This window comes from Bactrocera tryoni, chromosome 1 (assembly GCF_016617805.1).
Source record: "Bactrocera tryoni isolate S06 chromosome 1, CSIRO_BtryS06_freeze2, whole genome shotgun sequence".
Classification (NCBI taxonomy): domain Eukaryota; kingdom Metazoa; phylum Arthropoda; class Insecta; order Diptera; family Tephritidae; genus Bactrocera; species Bactrocera tryoni.
In genome coordinates, this window is record NC_052499.1 from 83,703,700 (window position 1) to 83,720,353 (window position 16,654).

The window sequence follows — 16,654 nt, forward strand, 5'->3', positions numbered from 1 at the left end:
CGTTTTTCTCTCCCATAATCTTCGGTTGTGTTTTAATTTTCAATGGGATCTCGCTTTTGGTTTTATTGTACGTATTTTTTATACGGGTGAGTATGCACAATGAATGTTGGAATATTTGGTTTGATAACGGTGTTTACATTTCTTAGGAATGGACCGGATTGAATGAAATTTTAATAAAATTGCCAGTTTGGGAAATTTGGAAATGCAGCTTGAAAGCTTTGAAGCGATTAAAATTTATAATTTATTAATAATAAATATAAAAAAATATTGAATTTTTCTAGAAAGTGCAAAAAAAAAGAAGTTTTAAACATTTTCTTGATTTATATATTATTAGGGTGGGTAAAAATACGATTTTTTTGCTTGGTACTCTGAAAGGTAGGTTCGTAGACGCCTCTAAAAAAGTCTGTTCAAATATGAATTCCAAACTGTAACGAGAAGGTCTTCCGCCTCCAAGTATTCTATTTACTTATTATGAAGGAATAGAAAAATTTATAAATTGGTTCTAACTTCTTGAAAAAACATGTCGTTATATAGATTATGTAGGAAATTGAATGCTCTAGAAAAAAGCCTCAAGCGATTTTTTCGTAAATCTTACCGTTTAAAAGATAAACCGTTGAAATTCGATTAGGTACTTTATGGCAAACGCTTGTTCTTATGAATGTTACAGTTCAATGAAAAAATCATTATAAATCGAGAAACTCATAGATTTGTAAGAAATTTAATGCCTCCCAAACGAAAAAAAATCGTTTTTTGACTCACCCTAATATATGTATGTATTTTATCGATAGAGGATATAAGGAAGGAATAAAATGTTTATTGGTCAAAATTATTTATTTTCGAGGAATTGAGTAATATGTAAAAAGAAATTTTTCCGTTCTTCGAAGCAGGCCTGCGAAAACGAAATATTTGTCGTAGTTCGAAATTATGGTTAATGAAAAATAATATTATTTATTTTAGTAGATAGTTAATAAAAAATTAAAAATATAGGCAGTACCTACATTTTCCTCTGATTTCAATGGTGTACAACAAATTTAGGCTAACTTTTTTGTATATTTGTTGAAAATTAGATCTTTCAATTTTTTTTTTCAAAAATACTGGACACTCTTTGAAAACTTGGAGCATAATTGAAATGAAAGTCAAGCATTAATGATTTCCATATATATTTATTTAGGTAGTTTGGTCCAATACACAGTCGAGTGTTGTACAGTGAAATATAAATGAGAGGCAGTTGTAGTACGAGTATCTTTAATGAAAGAGATATTTGCTGTCATCATCTATTCGTCATTCCGTCGAAGAGAATTTGTGGATACCTTAAATGGTATTATCGTTTTCTTCATCCAAGTTGTTTACACTTTCACTAGCTCTACAATGGTTGAAAAGCGTTAGTAATGTGGATGAAAAACTAAAAAGTGTAATAAGATTTCGTCTTTCCAGTATGGACACACACCACCATTCTTTGAATTTAAAACTGCTCTTGGCAGCACGAAAAGAGCTGCCTTTATGCCGCTATGTCGGAATTTGGTATCTCCGCAATAGCAGCAATACCAAAAGCTCCATCAGGATCGGGAAGAACCTCTCCGAGCCGTTCGATACCAAACGAGGTTTCAGACAAGGCGACACCCCTTCATGTGACTACTTCAATCTAAACTCCTAAACTAAAACTCTTCTTCAGCATTAAACAACGTCAGTCTTGAAATCCAACGCAGATTTACTCTTGCCGAAAGATGCTACTTCGAACTAAGTGGGCAATTGAGAAGTAAGGTCTTCTCTCGACGAATAAAGACCAAACTCTAAAAGTCCTGTCCCGTCCTGCAATATGGTGCAGAGGCCTGGACGATGAAATCATCTGATGAGTCGGTGTTACGAGTTTTCGAGAGAAAGGTTCGGCGGACGATTTATTTTCCTTAGCGCATTGGCATCGCCGAATACCTCAGTCGATGGAGCGATGAGCTGTATGAGATATACAACGACATTGACGTAGTTCAGCGAATTTAACGATAGCGGCTACATTGGCTAGGTCATGTCGTCCGAATGAACGAAAACATTGCAGCTCTGAAAGTATTCGACGCAGTACCCGCCGGGGAAAGCAGAGGAAGAGTTCCACTGAGTTAGAAAGACTCGGTGGAGAAAGACCTTGCTACACTTGAAATCTCCAAGAAGCGAGGAAGGGCTGTCGTGCTGTTGTAAACTTGGTTGTAACGGCGTAAGTGGTGACTACACCATATCTATAAGGCTGCCAACGTTCTGGATTCCTATCTATTGTGGAATGTTTCGAAGGCACGAAAGTTGATTACGGCCAATACCCCGTTTTCCTTCAATTTTTTCTTGGATAATTATGGTTTAAGCACGGAGAATATGTATTGTTCTTCTTTTTCTTAATTGGCGTAGATATTGCTTGTGAGGTTATAGCAGAGTTTACAACAGCAAAGCTGTTTTGACCTTTTCTGTGGAGTCGTTTTTTTACGTGGAGGGTCGCAAATCCAGCGCACGACCCTGGCGAAGGATGCTCAGCCTTCAAGCGGATGTTTTTTGCTACCCAAAACACCTACCTACTTGGTTTAAGACCGGAATTCTAGAGCAGCTTGAGCCATATGTACAAGAATCGTTTCTGGTCACTCTCAAGTGAATGGCGCTCAGAGAACTTTCCTTACTTGCGTGAACTATACACATGAAGAATATTACTAATAGAAGAAAATCTGACTAAGACACCCACTCCAAAACAAGTTATTGCAGGTCCGCTGATACTCAGAACTTTATGAAGCTATCATTCTCTGGAGCTGAATAACCGCTAAGAGACTTAAATACATAGCTTTCAAACTTAAGTATTGCAATTTTTGCCTTATAAAGGCTTCTGCATTGCAAGCACAGCTCTGTGAGGTCCTACGCACTTTCGCTCTAAAAGATATCTTCAGACTGATATTTTCAGAGATTTTCCAATTTGATTTAAAGTCTTTGACTTCTTAACTCGAAAGTTAAGAATTTACAAAATTTAACTTTGATTTGATTAGAAATTAGGCAAAAAATCCTTGAACTTTAATAAATTTTATGTTTACTTACAACTCCAGATTCAATTTACCCTTCCTTTTCTATTAAGATTACAACAAAAAACTCTGCTAAGCCATTTATACATATATGACCGCTGATTATATGAACCACTTTCCTCCACCCTCGCTCTGTCGCATAAATCATCTGAGTTCTTTATTTGCTGAGTGCTTGTTTTTTGCTTGATAATTTGATTATTCCTCATAAATGAAATTTGCTCTTTTGTGGCTACGAAATTATGCCGCTCCCCTCGAAAGCGCGCGTTTTTCGCCATTTGTCAGCGAACTTATACATTCCTAATAAATTTATAACAATTTGCCTTAACGACAATTGCTCGAATACTCCGTTATTCGTCTATTTCGCAACCGATTCAAATGGATTCGAGTGAAATTTATTTGGGCCAACAAAAAACCGCAAATATTCGTTGTATTTTTTATGCGTTGCCCGACACTAACCCCACAATCGCCCGGCGCACGCAAATGAATAAAGCCTGTTATGGATGTGTGTGTCATACAATTAATGTGTGTATGTGTGTGTGGCTGTGCGTTCGATTGCGCAACTAACAAAATTTGACATCAAAGCAAACTGAATGGAAATTGAAGGATTTGATGCGGAGTCAAAAACCACTTGCGAAAAGCCACAAAGCTCATAAATCAAAGAGAAAACAAGTTCACAGTTTAATCTGCCGCCAACAGCAACAACAACTACCATTATCGAATGGCAAATGCATTGGCATTTACAGTTATGTACAACTGCCACTATTACTACGGCCGCTGCCGCTGCCTGAGCATCCAAAGGAGAGACGCGAAGTGCGGTTTCCGATTACGCTGAAGCCTCGGGCTCAGCCACCGACGCCGACGCAGACGCTTGGCAGACAAAAGTGTGGCGAAATCGAAGCTGACTACTTATTAGGATTATGGGAAGCGGAAATTGTAAAGGACAGCCAACGTCTTCGCAGCGCTCTTAAGCACGAATAGTATTTGCCAAACGCGAAGCGGGTGAGCGGGCGTGCATAGGACCGCTTGCGGGTGGCGGGTGGCGCTTTTGGTTTGCAGTTCCACAAGAATTATGCATTTCCGCGTTGTCAATAAACATAAAGTGAATTTCAATAAAAAATAGAAAGCAATAAAAGCAAGCAAACGAATGAAGCGAAAACAGTAAATTGAAAAAAGAGCAGCAAAGAGCGTTTGCTTTGGGGAAGACGGCAGCCAGCAAGGAATCATAAATGCACAGACGCCTGAATGTGTGTGTGTGCCTGTGGACGCTCGCTGGCGAACCCGAAATCAAAGCAAAGAAAATATATTCAGCGTGTAATTTAATAAAGCGATTGCAAATAAAATCGAAGAAATGTGCGCTGCAGCCCGAACAGAGACACTCGGGCAGACAGACAAAAACTCCAAAAAAATACCAAAAAAGGCAACTGAAAAAGGAAAGAAAAAAGGCAAACGGGTAGTTGGAAAATACAAATAATGAGTGGTAACGGGCAAAAAGGGCAGGGCTCGATAAAGGATGCTCGCACGCCAGAGTGAAGGCGGCAGTGAAGCGCGTCATGGCGCAGCTTCAATGAACTTGAACTAAAACCGCACGCAAGGGTGCGCCCGTGTGTGAGTCCGTCTTCTGCCTATGTCATGTGGAGGGTGGTAACGCGGAGAAGCAAATGTGCCTCGCTATTTTGTGGTAAAGTAGGGCTAGAAGGAGGCAAAAGAAGGCCAACCAACGGTGGAGATATTTTGGGCGGATAACATTTTTTGGGTTAAAAATATTTTTATGAAGCTGAAAGAAGCATAAGTGAGCAATACTATCAAAATTTGTTAGAAAAGTTAAAAAAAATATTTTTTATGCTTTAAAGTTTTAACGTAGAAAATTCTCTTTTCAAGTTTATAATAGTTTTCTTTAACACCTTTTTGCAGAGCTTATTGACACTTGGCAACTCTAAATTTAAAATATTTAAAAAAATTAAATTCAATAAAAAAAAAAAATTATAAAATCGCTGCGCCTTAAATCGGTAAGCGCATAACCGACTTCTAAGCTTAAATTCAAGAAATGATTTCAGTTATTTGCAAAATGCTCAAAAGAAGCATCCAAGTGCGCAACAGAAAACCAAATAAAATCAAAAAAACCTTCGAGCTAAAAGGTTGCAGCATGCAAAAGCCGCAGCATGAAAAGTTAAAGCGGATATTGGTCCGTTCTGTACGCCGAAAAAAAGGTAACCACTTAAAGGTTGAGATGAATTTCCGTAGCCTTCGGTTGTGGTTGACTGTCAGTGAATTGCGACGAATCAGATTACAGCAAAGAGACGACAATGCTGAATTTAAGAATGTTGCGTTGTTCTTTGTAGCTAACAACAATGGTGGTTAGGTTGAAGTTAAGGGCAAAGTCAGATTTTTTCACAAACAATTATGGGCAAAAAATATCAATGTTGGAATATAATATAACGAGTGATCCAAGCAAAGGTACTTTTTTCAATAGGCTTTTCTTGACAGATCAGGCGTGAGTCGTGTCAAGCTGTTCTCGTTTACAAATCGTTCAACTTTGTTACGAAAATTCAAGTTCTGTAAAGAATGTGTTTTGCGCGCTTCGCTGAGGTTATGGTCAACATAATCGGTCTGCTGAGCGTACTATTTGCAACACCATCACCCATCTTGGACAACATTCGACTACGCTTGTGCAAGAACTGAAGCCGTTTGTCCGTCCCAAGCGACATCGCTTCGGCTCTTGAAAAGTTTAAGGAAGAGCCGACGTTTTCAGGTCAAATTTGTTCAGCGATGAGGCTCATTTCTGGCTCAACGGGTATGTAAACAAGAAAAATGCCTGCATTTGCGATGAAGAGCAACCAGAAGAGGTTCAAAACTATTACCTGTATTGTAGCGGCGGGTCCACAATTGATGCCGGACATCAAGAAGTCGTCTGGATCGCTCTCATATGGCGGCTCATCATACCAGTGACCCTGATGATGTAGACCGCTTACGGCGTAATGTGGGCCACGTAGTGCATCGTCATACATGTAGGTGTCGTCTATGAAGGAAAAAGAAGAAATATAAACAAATATAAGTAAATATATCAAATAATATAAAAAATTAATTTTAAAATACACAAAACTTACACTCAAAATTAATGAAAATCGTGCTGTGCTTAAATTCGCTTGAGAGAATTACGAAAATACACAAAATTCCCTTAACTAACATTTGAATGCGCCCGTGTTCATACACACGTGCTTTGCGCTGCGCAGTATGCAACGATTTTTGCATGCCGACAATTGTGTGCAGATGTTCAGCATTTCACGCGCATTTACATGGAAAATGTCGCGCTGCTCAAGTGCACTGTGACTACAAGTAGAAAAGAAAGCAACAAGCTTGAAGAAGTCAGGCCAAAAGCATACCGAGAAGTGAGAGACTAAGTAAGCTAAGCGGCAGCCGAAAAGTGTCATTGCACCTTTGTTTACTCCACATTTCGCCAAGATGTAGCCGACCAACACTCGTATGTGTCTGTCCGCCGAACTGTCTGGTGTATTGGTACGCAAATGCGCTGCTTGGCTGCTAAAGTAGTCGGCAGCCAAAAGAGTTGAGCATGTGCTCAAGATTTTTGTTTATGTTGGCTTGTTCTTGTTATGAAAGAAGAAATTGCGTTGCATGCATGTGCATGTGTGTTCGTGTATATGTGCGTATGCAACTGTTTGCACCCCAAACGGAAACGGACGTATGCATTTTATGCTCACTTAGGCATAAGAGTCGCTCTCACAGAACTGCTTGCTGTTGTAGGTACAAAGCCGTTGGGACGCAAAAACAACTTTTTCGCAGGTGCAACAACGAAGCATTACTAAATGCCAAAATATCTGGGGAAATATTGTAGTTGTGTATCTTTAAATGCAAAATTTTATGTCAATAAAAAATAAAAAAAAATAAAAATTTAAAAATAGTGGATTTCGAAAAAATAAAAATTGTACTAAAGCTCTCTTTTAAACTTACCTATTCGACCTTCACGACTCATTTGTAGTAAACCTTGCCGTATATCTCGCAAAATCTGAAAAATTAGGTGAAAATTTAATTAATGTAAAAATGTATAAGTACGTATTTACATATTTAAATCTAAGATCTATAAAGTATATACTTGATTTTTTTTCGAAATATGTACTCCACGGATTTTTATCTACGACTTAAACCAGTGAAAAGTCTTCGATAGTACAACTTTACATTTTTTAGTATGAACGAATTGTGTACTTTTTAGCAATTATACCAGAATTTTCCAATTTCTTCGAAATTCTCGTACTATGGATTTTAAAATGAGAAAAGCTTTGAGAAAGCTTATGCTACAAATTTAAGTTTCTGTAAAATCAGAGATACCAAATATCGTAAAAATGCTTTAAGAGTGCTTAGAAAAAAAATTTAAAATCTCAAAATTTTTATTCGAAATGAAAAATAAAAACAACAAGAAAATGTTAACTTTGGCTGCAACGAAGCTATAATACCCTTCACAGGTGCATTTTTCTAACATAAAAGGGTATAAAAAGATATTTTTCTTGATTGTGATCGGTCAGTTTGTATGGCAGCTATATGCTATAGTTGTTCGATCTCTAAAATATGTTCGGAAATTATAGTAATGCCTTGGATAATAATCTGTGCCAAATTTCCTGCAGATATCTGGTCAAATGAAGAAGCTTTCCGTACAAAAACAGGATTCTGAGCGTTTAGTTTGTATGGTAGCTATATGCTATAGTTGTCCGATTTGAATAATTTCTTCCAAGATTGCAGCCATATCCGGTTATGTTTTATAGGCTCTCCGATGTTTTCTTTTGCGTGTTAAAAAAAGTGTGCCAAGTTTAATACTAAACCCTGGTCAAGCTTTAATTACATTTTACTAGAGACGTGTGACCTGCTCTGATCAGAAGACGCCATATTATTTAAGTAAGTGGCAGCTTCATTGCTAACGTGTGTATATTAATAAAGAATATATTTTTATATAGAAATTATGTATTACGCACAAATTTTATGAATTCTAATGACAACAACATCTTTGCAATATCTTCCACTGCGAACGAACAAATTTTAATGAGCGAACGCTGGCCAACATTTCGCGCTGCGCTCAGCGTGTGACACGCTGGTGGATTAAATATATACGTGACTGTTGTCAGCAAACAGTCGCAGTCGAGCGACAACGGTATAAAAAACAATAACAACAACACCACAAATGTGTAGAGCGCGCCTTATTAGGGACACGGAAAAACGCAGCTCTCTCGGTGCAGCTGCTGCATTTGAGAAAAATAACGGTACGACGGAAGGAAGGATTTTCAAAGTGGAAGGTAAAAGTTCGGAATTGTTGCAGTTGCAAGTCTTGAGTGGATTTTTATTGAAGTCACATTCACGCTGGCCAACAGCGCCATGGAAGTGACTTTGCTGCTTCAACAGTTGTGTCGCTTTGTAGGGGGGCCACATATTCCTTCTGGGTTCTACATACAAACAATTTAACGTGTGCGTGTGTATGGGAGTATGTGCATGCAGCTTGGTATACTGTTGCTTATTTATTTTATGTGTAACCATACAAATTGCAGCAGCTCAGCGGGCGTAAATAGTCAATGCTGTAGGGTCGCCTTCAAATATATAAGAAATTACAAAGTTCCATTAGGAAGAGTTTATTTTACAATTTTATGCGCAACTTCTGCATTCCTGAAAGCATTGCCTGGCAAATGTGTGCTGAATTCTAATTTAAGTTGGCGTCTTGCTTAGACACTGATATTCTTATTGAATAGTAAGGCTTTTGAAATTTAAAGGTTTAAGCAGTTAAAGTGAAGCGCTGCAGTGATCCAGTTTTTGAAATTTTTAGCCAAAACCATCTATGAATATTCCAAAATGTAGACTTCCGAACAATCGATTTATGTAGTTATGTATTCAAGGCATATAGTATGTTAATTTAGAAATTGATATTGATTATTAAATTATTTATATAATCTTGGAGGATGGTGCCATGTGAAGAAGTTCACGCAAGTGAAGAAAGTTCTCTGAGCGCCATCCTCTTGGGAGTGGCACTAAACGGTTCTTTTAATGTGCAGCTCACGACTTCCGGTCTTAGACCAAGTATCCTGAGGGTAAAGTGAGAGGATGACCAATTCCTACACAGGGTTGTGCGCTGCGTTTGCGACTTCTTCGTCGAGTCTTGACATTCACCCCGGTGGATGAACTTCTATACACAATCTACAACAAAGCGAAGTTCTTTAAGATATCGCAGATCGTGTTTGGCGACTTAAACGCCAGGGTGAACAAGGAAGGTATCTTTGACACAACGGTTTGTAAATTGAGCCTCCATGATGAAACATTGCCAAATGGGTTGAGGCTGATCGACTTAGAAGGGGCCCGAAATATGTTTGTCTGTAGTACTAGGTTCCAGCATAGAAAAATTTACCAAGCTACTTGGCTGTCTCCGGATCGAAAGACCACCAACTAGATCCACCATGTTATGGTAGACGGAAGACACGTTTCCAGTGTTTTAGACGTGCGTAAGCTCCGAGGTTATAGCATTGACTCGAACCACTATCTTGTTGCAGCCAAGATTCGCATCCGCCTCTGTGCAGCAAAAAACGCACATGAGCAAACACAAGAAAGGTTCGACGTCGAGAAGCTGCAATCATAACAGACAGTCGAACGATTTTCTACTCGACTTGCACTCCTATTCTCTGAGAGCAGACATCTGCAACTCGGTGTAAGGCAGCTGAAGGACGGCATTTCAAGCTCCATTGGTTTTCGGAAAAGGCAAAAGAACATTGGTTCTGCTTTCTTCAGGTTGGCTAAAGAAGCGAAGAAAGTGAGACGAAAATATTTCAGCTCTAAAAGGATTCGACGCAGTATCTGCCAGAGGAAGTAGACGAAAAGGCCACCCACTCCGTTGGAAAGATTAAGTGGAGCTACAGTTGGAATATCCAATTGGCGAAAATCAGCCAAAAGGAAGAACGACTGGCGAGCTGTTGTAAACTCGGCTATAAAAAGACGAATCTTGCTTTGCTCTCGGAGTGTTACTGATCATTACTCTACGCACAGATGGAGCAATATTTTTCCTTATTTGGAAAATATGCTACATTCTTTTACGAATTTCGTGACAAACACTTAATATACACTGTTCGGAATATAATTGTAGTCAAGATAATGAAGAAAAATCAGAAGAGAAATGAAAGCTATAAAACCTTAACTGTTATTTTATAAACGATGAGCTTTAAGTTTTCTGAAATTTTGTAGCTTAAATGACAATTGAAAGACCGGCCCTGGAAAAAAATGTTCATAACAGAAACTCAAACTAAACAAACAAAATTAAATTAAGTCTATGTAAATAAAAACCACGACAGTACATAACTGTAGTTTCGAATAATAGAATTCTTACTTGTTTATTACTCGCAGTAATTAAATAAAACGAAGATTTTATCACCGCAGAGATGCCTTACAAAGAGATACAGCGTGTCTTACAGAGGCATGAGTGCGCGGGCAATCACCTTTTCATACATAATCACTACACAAACAATGCCTACAAACAAGATACCTGTGCATACTTCTAACCTCCGCGCGAGCATCCCGCACTTGAGCGAGTGGCGAAAAAGAAGAAGAGTCGAGTAAATTGCAGTCATTTGTTGGAAAATGAATATTGCATGCGCCGCCAGCGCTGCCGCCTCGCTGCCAAATAAATGACTGAGCGACTGTCCATTGCCGCGCAACAACTCAGAGAGTGTGGAGGGGCGTAAGAGGCATTGTCTACATGGCAGTTTGTAGGCGTTTGAAGAGTACACAACACAAGCACACACATACATACATACATGTCTGATGGCAGCAATAATAGAGCTGCTAGTGGCGCAAAGTGTTTTTGGGGAGGGGTGCAAATTTTTATGTGAGACTGCTAAGTCGTGCGACAACAACAAACACAAGCGTATATAACAATGGGGAGACAAAAAGAAAAACAACAACAACAATAGCAGGGTATAAAGTGCTCCAGCAGCACACAAATAACTGTCATTACACACATAGACAGATAGATAGGTGAAGGCATAGGCACATATAGTATACACATACAGGATGTGTGTGTGTGTGTGTTGGCACTAAAAGTTCCAGCAGCCACTGCAGCAGGAGCAGCAGCAGCAAGAGGAGCAACAGCCAGCCAAAAGCAGTGGCCACAACATGGCAGGGAAGCCAGGCATAGCAGCAATTACAATAACTCATAGAATATGCATGTGCAAGCAAAGTAACGGCAGTTTTTGTTGTTGTTGTTGTTGTCTCATATGTACTTTAACTTGCCTCACTTTGATTATTTTGTTACAGTTTTTCGAATTTATTTTTGTTGCTTTGTATTTGCAACAGCAACAATAGCAACAATAACAACAACAACAATGGCAAGTGTAAGACAGTAATTGCAGCATTCCAGCGACGTGCTCTTCGAGAGCTTCGGCTCGTTGTTCTTAAAGTGAACTACAGCAGCATAACAACTTCTGCCACAGAGCCTTTACGTGGCAATTGTATCCATATGTGTGTGTGCTTTCAGTTGCTACGAATACTCGCTCGCTTCTTGGCATAACTTCAGGCGCAGGGCGGTTTATAAATCTTTGTTTGGTTTTATTTCGGTTTAATTTCTCTTACATGTCTAAAAAGTTTCGCTTACATTAGATTTAATCTAGCTAACACTTTCGTTGCCCGACCAACAATGCCAACAATGCCAGGCTCTACGTGTGCAATCTATCACAGCTCTCCACTTTTGTACGCCACTGTGGTTGATGCACGCATACAGTAGTGAGTGTGTGTATGTGTGGTGCTGTGCTGGCACATAAACAATAGATTTTATTGCTGCCTGCCGAGTAAGCGTGCGAATAGGCCGCACCGAGTATGGATTAAGAGTAAGCTGAGCAGGTAAGCTGGTGGCAAGATAACGAATAGCACGTACTGGCGGGGAACTAAGGGAAATTAAGGGGCTGAAAAATGTTTCCAAATTTTTAAAAATTATTCAAAATTTTGTTATTTATATTATTTTGAGCCTTCTTTCATTCACACTTTTCGCCCTTAGTCTCACTGCACTAACCTCTAATGTTTGCCAACTTGTATTGTAATGCATGCAGTTAATTAAGAAAAGTTAGGCTGCAGTTTTCCTGCAGGGCGGCCAGCAAAGGATTGAGGCAACACACTTGAACTTCTAACTTCGAATAACTGCACACAGCCGCTCACTTTTCCAAGCCAATTTTGTATTTATTATTTGCAATGCTCAGGCGAGCGCTCTTTCGGGCTTTTGTTTATGTATTTATGTAGTTGTTGTTGTCGTTGTATGTGTGTGCTGCGGTTGACCACTACTACATGGCATAAAGCAGCGAGAGACCGAAGTTTGCGAGATTGTAATTTATTTGCGTGCAAGGAAAGTGAAAATGTGTCATTTGTCTTTTGGTCTAGTAAATTAGACTGCATTATTTATGTTTAAACAAAAAAGCAGCAGTTTAAGCTTAGCAAGCCATATGAAGGAGGCAGTGCAAGTATGTACTTGTATGGCCGGGTGATAGTATTTCGAAAATTGTGTTTGTGCTTGCTTACGTTAAGCTGCAACAAATAAATTTTGATTTTTAATGGAAGTGAAATTCAAATATTATATTCAAGGAAAATCAAGAGTTTCTTGAGCGACTCGAGTCATGAGATGAGCTATTAGGAAGTCGCTTGCTTTATAGATGTACTGTTGCCGGAATATACCTCTAAAACCCATAAAAGACATTGGAAATTAAATACTTCTAAGCGGAGCTCAATAAAAGAAGCAAGCTTTTAATGGTGATTTCTTCGATTTGATAGGTCTTTAAATTATTTTGATCTAAAAGGTTGATTAAAAAGGTTTTAAAGGCAACGAACAGCTACCGCCAGATTTTGTAAATTTTGCTGGCCCGTGCAGCTACTTTTTGTATTTTTTTCAGATGATCTCATGGAGTTAATAGTTCATCAATCAATTTTATACACTTATCAAAAATTTCCAGAGAAAATGGAAAATATAAGATCTAAAAAAGTTTTTAGGGATATGTATTGTGATGTCTATTGATCAAATCCCTAATAATCGAAGATCTTGGACGACAATAGTAGGCAACAAATGAATACAGGACACTATGTCAGTGAATAAATTCGAAGAAATTAAATCAATGTTGCATTTCAACAATAATGATGAAATGAAAGACAAAAATGATGCCAGTTTCGATCGACTAAAAATTACGCCCTCTTGTAAACCATTTGGTAGAAAAATTTAAATCAATTCCTTTCGAGAGATGCTTATCTGCTGATGAACAATTCTGATATACTAAATGTAAATGGGGATTTAAGTTATACATATGTTTTGGCTGGTATATCTGGATATAATTACAACTTAGAAATACGTATTGGCCAAGAAAACAACAGCCTGATGAAATTGATTTGGGATAAAGTGCCAATATAGTTATAAGATTACTAAGGTATATTCTCCCACAAAAAACAACAAAACTACTACATATTATTGTCACTGGTGATTGCCCTATGTAAACGATAAATTTATTCACTGGAAACAGTTGGTCGGAACCGAATTTCCAATTTAAAGCTTGCGGACGAGATAATTATGATGAAGAAAACACGCGAAGAGTCCCTTGAATATGTTGCAAAGTTGGATAATTTTCATATATCTATAGTTTCCTGGAGAGATTTCAGGCTATTGTGGCAAAACTGCAGAACAATCAGTTGTACGGTTTGCTAAGAAATCAAAATATGCTCTAAGAATTGGTACGTATTTTTCACCATTTGGTTGAGACGGCTGAGGCGAATGCTTGGCTATTATATTGTATAAACGAGTGGGCAACAAAAAAGGAAATAGAGTCAAAATTTGGCAGATTTTTACCTGAAAGTAGGTGTAAAACTCTGCGGGAAAACTGCAACACCACGTGGAAGGCCTTCAGAATTATCAAAAACTCTTTTACTAAAGGCAAAACAATATATTTACTTGCCACATATAAATAATATAAGTATCACCCTTATACTTTAATTCTAGAGAAAGCACCAGAGAAGTTGCATCATTCCTGAAAATGAAGTATGGTTGAACCATATGGATCCCTGGCTAACATGGGATGACACTCGAGTCACTTGCAAATTACCAAGTTGCGTCGAATGTACGTAAAGCAAGAAATTGTTTCAAAAAATTTAATATCAAATAAATTTCAATTTATTGTAAAAGTAATTTTAAAAATAAAGAGCATGTCCGCTCAGTAAGTTACTTGTCATTTTTTTTAGATTTTTTGAATGACATTGCATACAGGTATATGCAATGTTACGTAACTCTGTTGCTAAAAACACGGCAACTAAAAAATTTAAAATTTTTCTATAGCCCACATCAAGAATATGATTAAAAAAAAACTTTACTCACAGAAATTAAATCACACAATGAGGGGCTAAGTATCTCTCTATCACATGAAGCAACAAAAAATAAAAAAAACGAAATTTTCCATCATTATATTGTTTTTCAGATGAACAAATGGGTAGAAATGGTGGCGATGAGTAGATAGCTTCTTACCCCTCAACTTATAGAATGGATAACTCAATGAATAAAAGAACAAAAAAAGAGACGGCAAAAAAACAAAAAAGTTGACAAAATGGAAGCGTTTAAAAATTAATATTGAATTTTCGAAAAACCTTTGGTTATTTTCGGATAGACAAAATTCGATTTATATTCAAATTAAAAAAAACGATTTGGCTAAAAAAATTTGATATTAATCGGGTCCCTTGTCCACAAATTCAAAATGTGTAGTATTGAGAAAAATGTGTAAAATGAAAAAGCTGATTGAAAAAAAAAAATTGAAAATTAAACTTGAAGTTCTAGCATAGTATGTATTTTGACAAAAAAATTAAAAAAATATATTATTTGAGACATAAATTCGAAATAACACTAAAAAAGCTGACTATACATATATTTTTTGGTATTTTTGGTTTATTTTTGTTTCTAGTTCTTTGCATAATTAAACCATACTGTCTGGAATTTGAGTATATCAAACCATAAGCAACTGCAGCACGTCAAAAATGTTATACAATAATTAAAATATAAATATTTTAAAATATTGAACCAAATGAGACCTGCTATGTGAACTTAAAATTTTAAACAAATAAAATATTAAAAATAAAATAACGTTATTGACTCATACTTTTTAGTAAAATCCTGATGTTGACAACTCAGGAAACCTTAAATTGGCGCTATTGGTATTATTTCAATATTTAGTTGATATCTTCTCTACATTATATATACATAAATTCTTAAAATTCTATGCAATCATATAAATTTTTAAAATCTTTTAAATTTAATCAAAAATTGTTTATTTAATGCAGTCTTACCTCTTCGTGTTCGCGTTGGAATTTCTCCTTTTTGCGCATTGCTTCTTGTACTTTCAGCTGAAAATGGAAAACACATACGAAATATTTTAAAATTTCCAGCATTTTAATGGCACTCGAAAGCGAAAGTAGCACTTTGATGATGCAAAAATGAGCTAAATATATACTTAATGCTAAAAGAAGGCCTGCAGAAAACCAAAATTTTTATTTGGCAGTCAAAAGTTCGCTCTTTGTAAGGCAACGGCATGCAAATAAAGTAAATAAATTTATGTGCATACTTATGGGCTCAACTGAAGAGCACCACTACCAGTGTAATGAGTATTCAAAAATAGCGTAACCAAAACAACAAAAAGAAAAAAGTTTTAAACTTTGCAGCGTGAGGACACGGCGTATGCGAAACACTTGTCAACCGGCAGCCAGGCAGTGCGAGCACTCATACGCCCTGTAGGCACAGACGATGTGAGGAGCGTCACGCCTGCAACTGTGTATGTGAGTGTGAGGAGAGCACACTGTAAATATTCCGCTTTTTGTGCATGCACTTGCTGAAAGTTGAAACAAACACTTACAAAGCGGTGGTGGTGGCGTTGGTGGCATTGGTGGCGACGAAGGCAGCATCTGTAACACGGTTACCTTAAATGCCATCATTGGCACCGTGGTGTGCCTGAGCGAAGGCGCTGCCGAAAATACGCTTAAGTAGCGCAATTGTGTGCATGAATTGACAAAATAAGGCAACAACAAGCTGCATCCAATACAACAACACGACGGCAGCTAGCGCACGGCGCCGACAGCTGGCAATAATATGCACTACAAGCTTAAGCGCGCGAGTGGTATAGGCTGCAGATAAGAAGTAGTATAGTGCCAGGCGAGTGATAACAATACAACAACAGCAAAAACAGCTTAACGCGCTTAAAAATTGCGCAGAAATTACAGCGCTGAGGCGCCGAAGTTCGTGCCTTGGAGTCAAGCTCGCAGGTGGTGTGAACTATGGATGCTGTTGCATGTGTGGGGTGTGACTGTGACAACAAAACATACAACAACAACAAGTTCTGCAAGTCAAACTTTGTTTCGAGTTTGTTTCCGTGCACAGAAAAAGTCTAATTTATGCAGCAGGTTCAGGCATATTTTCGGTTAGCATACACGAGTCAACAAGCACAACAACAATATGCAGCGTCCCAACGGAACGCAGCGCGTTTTCTTTTATTTCTTGTTTTTTATTTTGTTTTTATTTTCATGAGCAAGTTATGGCAGTGTCTGAGGAGAATATGCATAATAAATGCAATGACAGG

At 37.8% G+C, this 16,654-nt stretch overlaps 1 protein-coding gene across 1 annotated transcript in view; it reads right to left on the bottom strand.

Annotated features, from left to right (window-relative positions):
• The window catches only part of LOC120782628, a 406,655-nt gene that overhangs the window by 18,622 nt on the left and 371,379 nt on the right, over positions 1-16,654 (bottom strand). The window contains exons 8-10 of the mRNA XM_040114996.1: positions 15,372-15,428; positions 7,008-7,062; positions 5,900-6,057 (exon numbers count right to left, since the gene is read on the bottom strand). Coding sequence (XP_039970930.1) covers positions 5,900-6,057; positions 7,008-7,062; positions 15,372-15,428 — 270 coding nt within the window. The remainder of the gene's footprint in view (positions 1-5,899; positions 6,058-7,007; positions 7,063-15,371; positions 15,429-16,654) is intronic.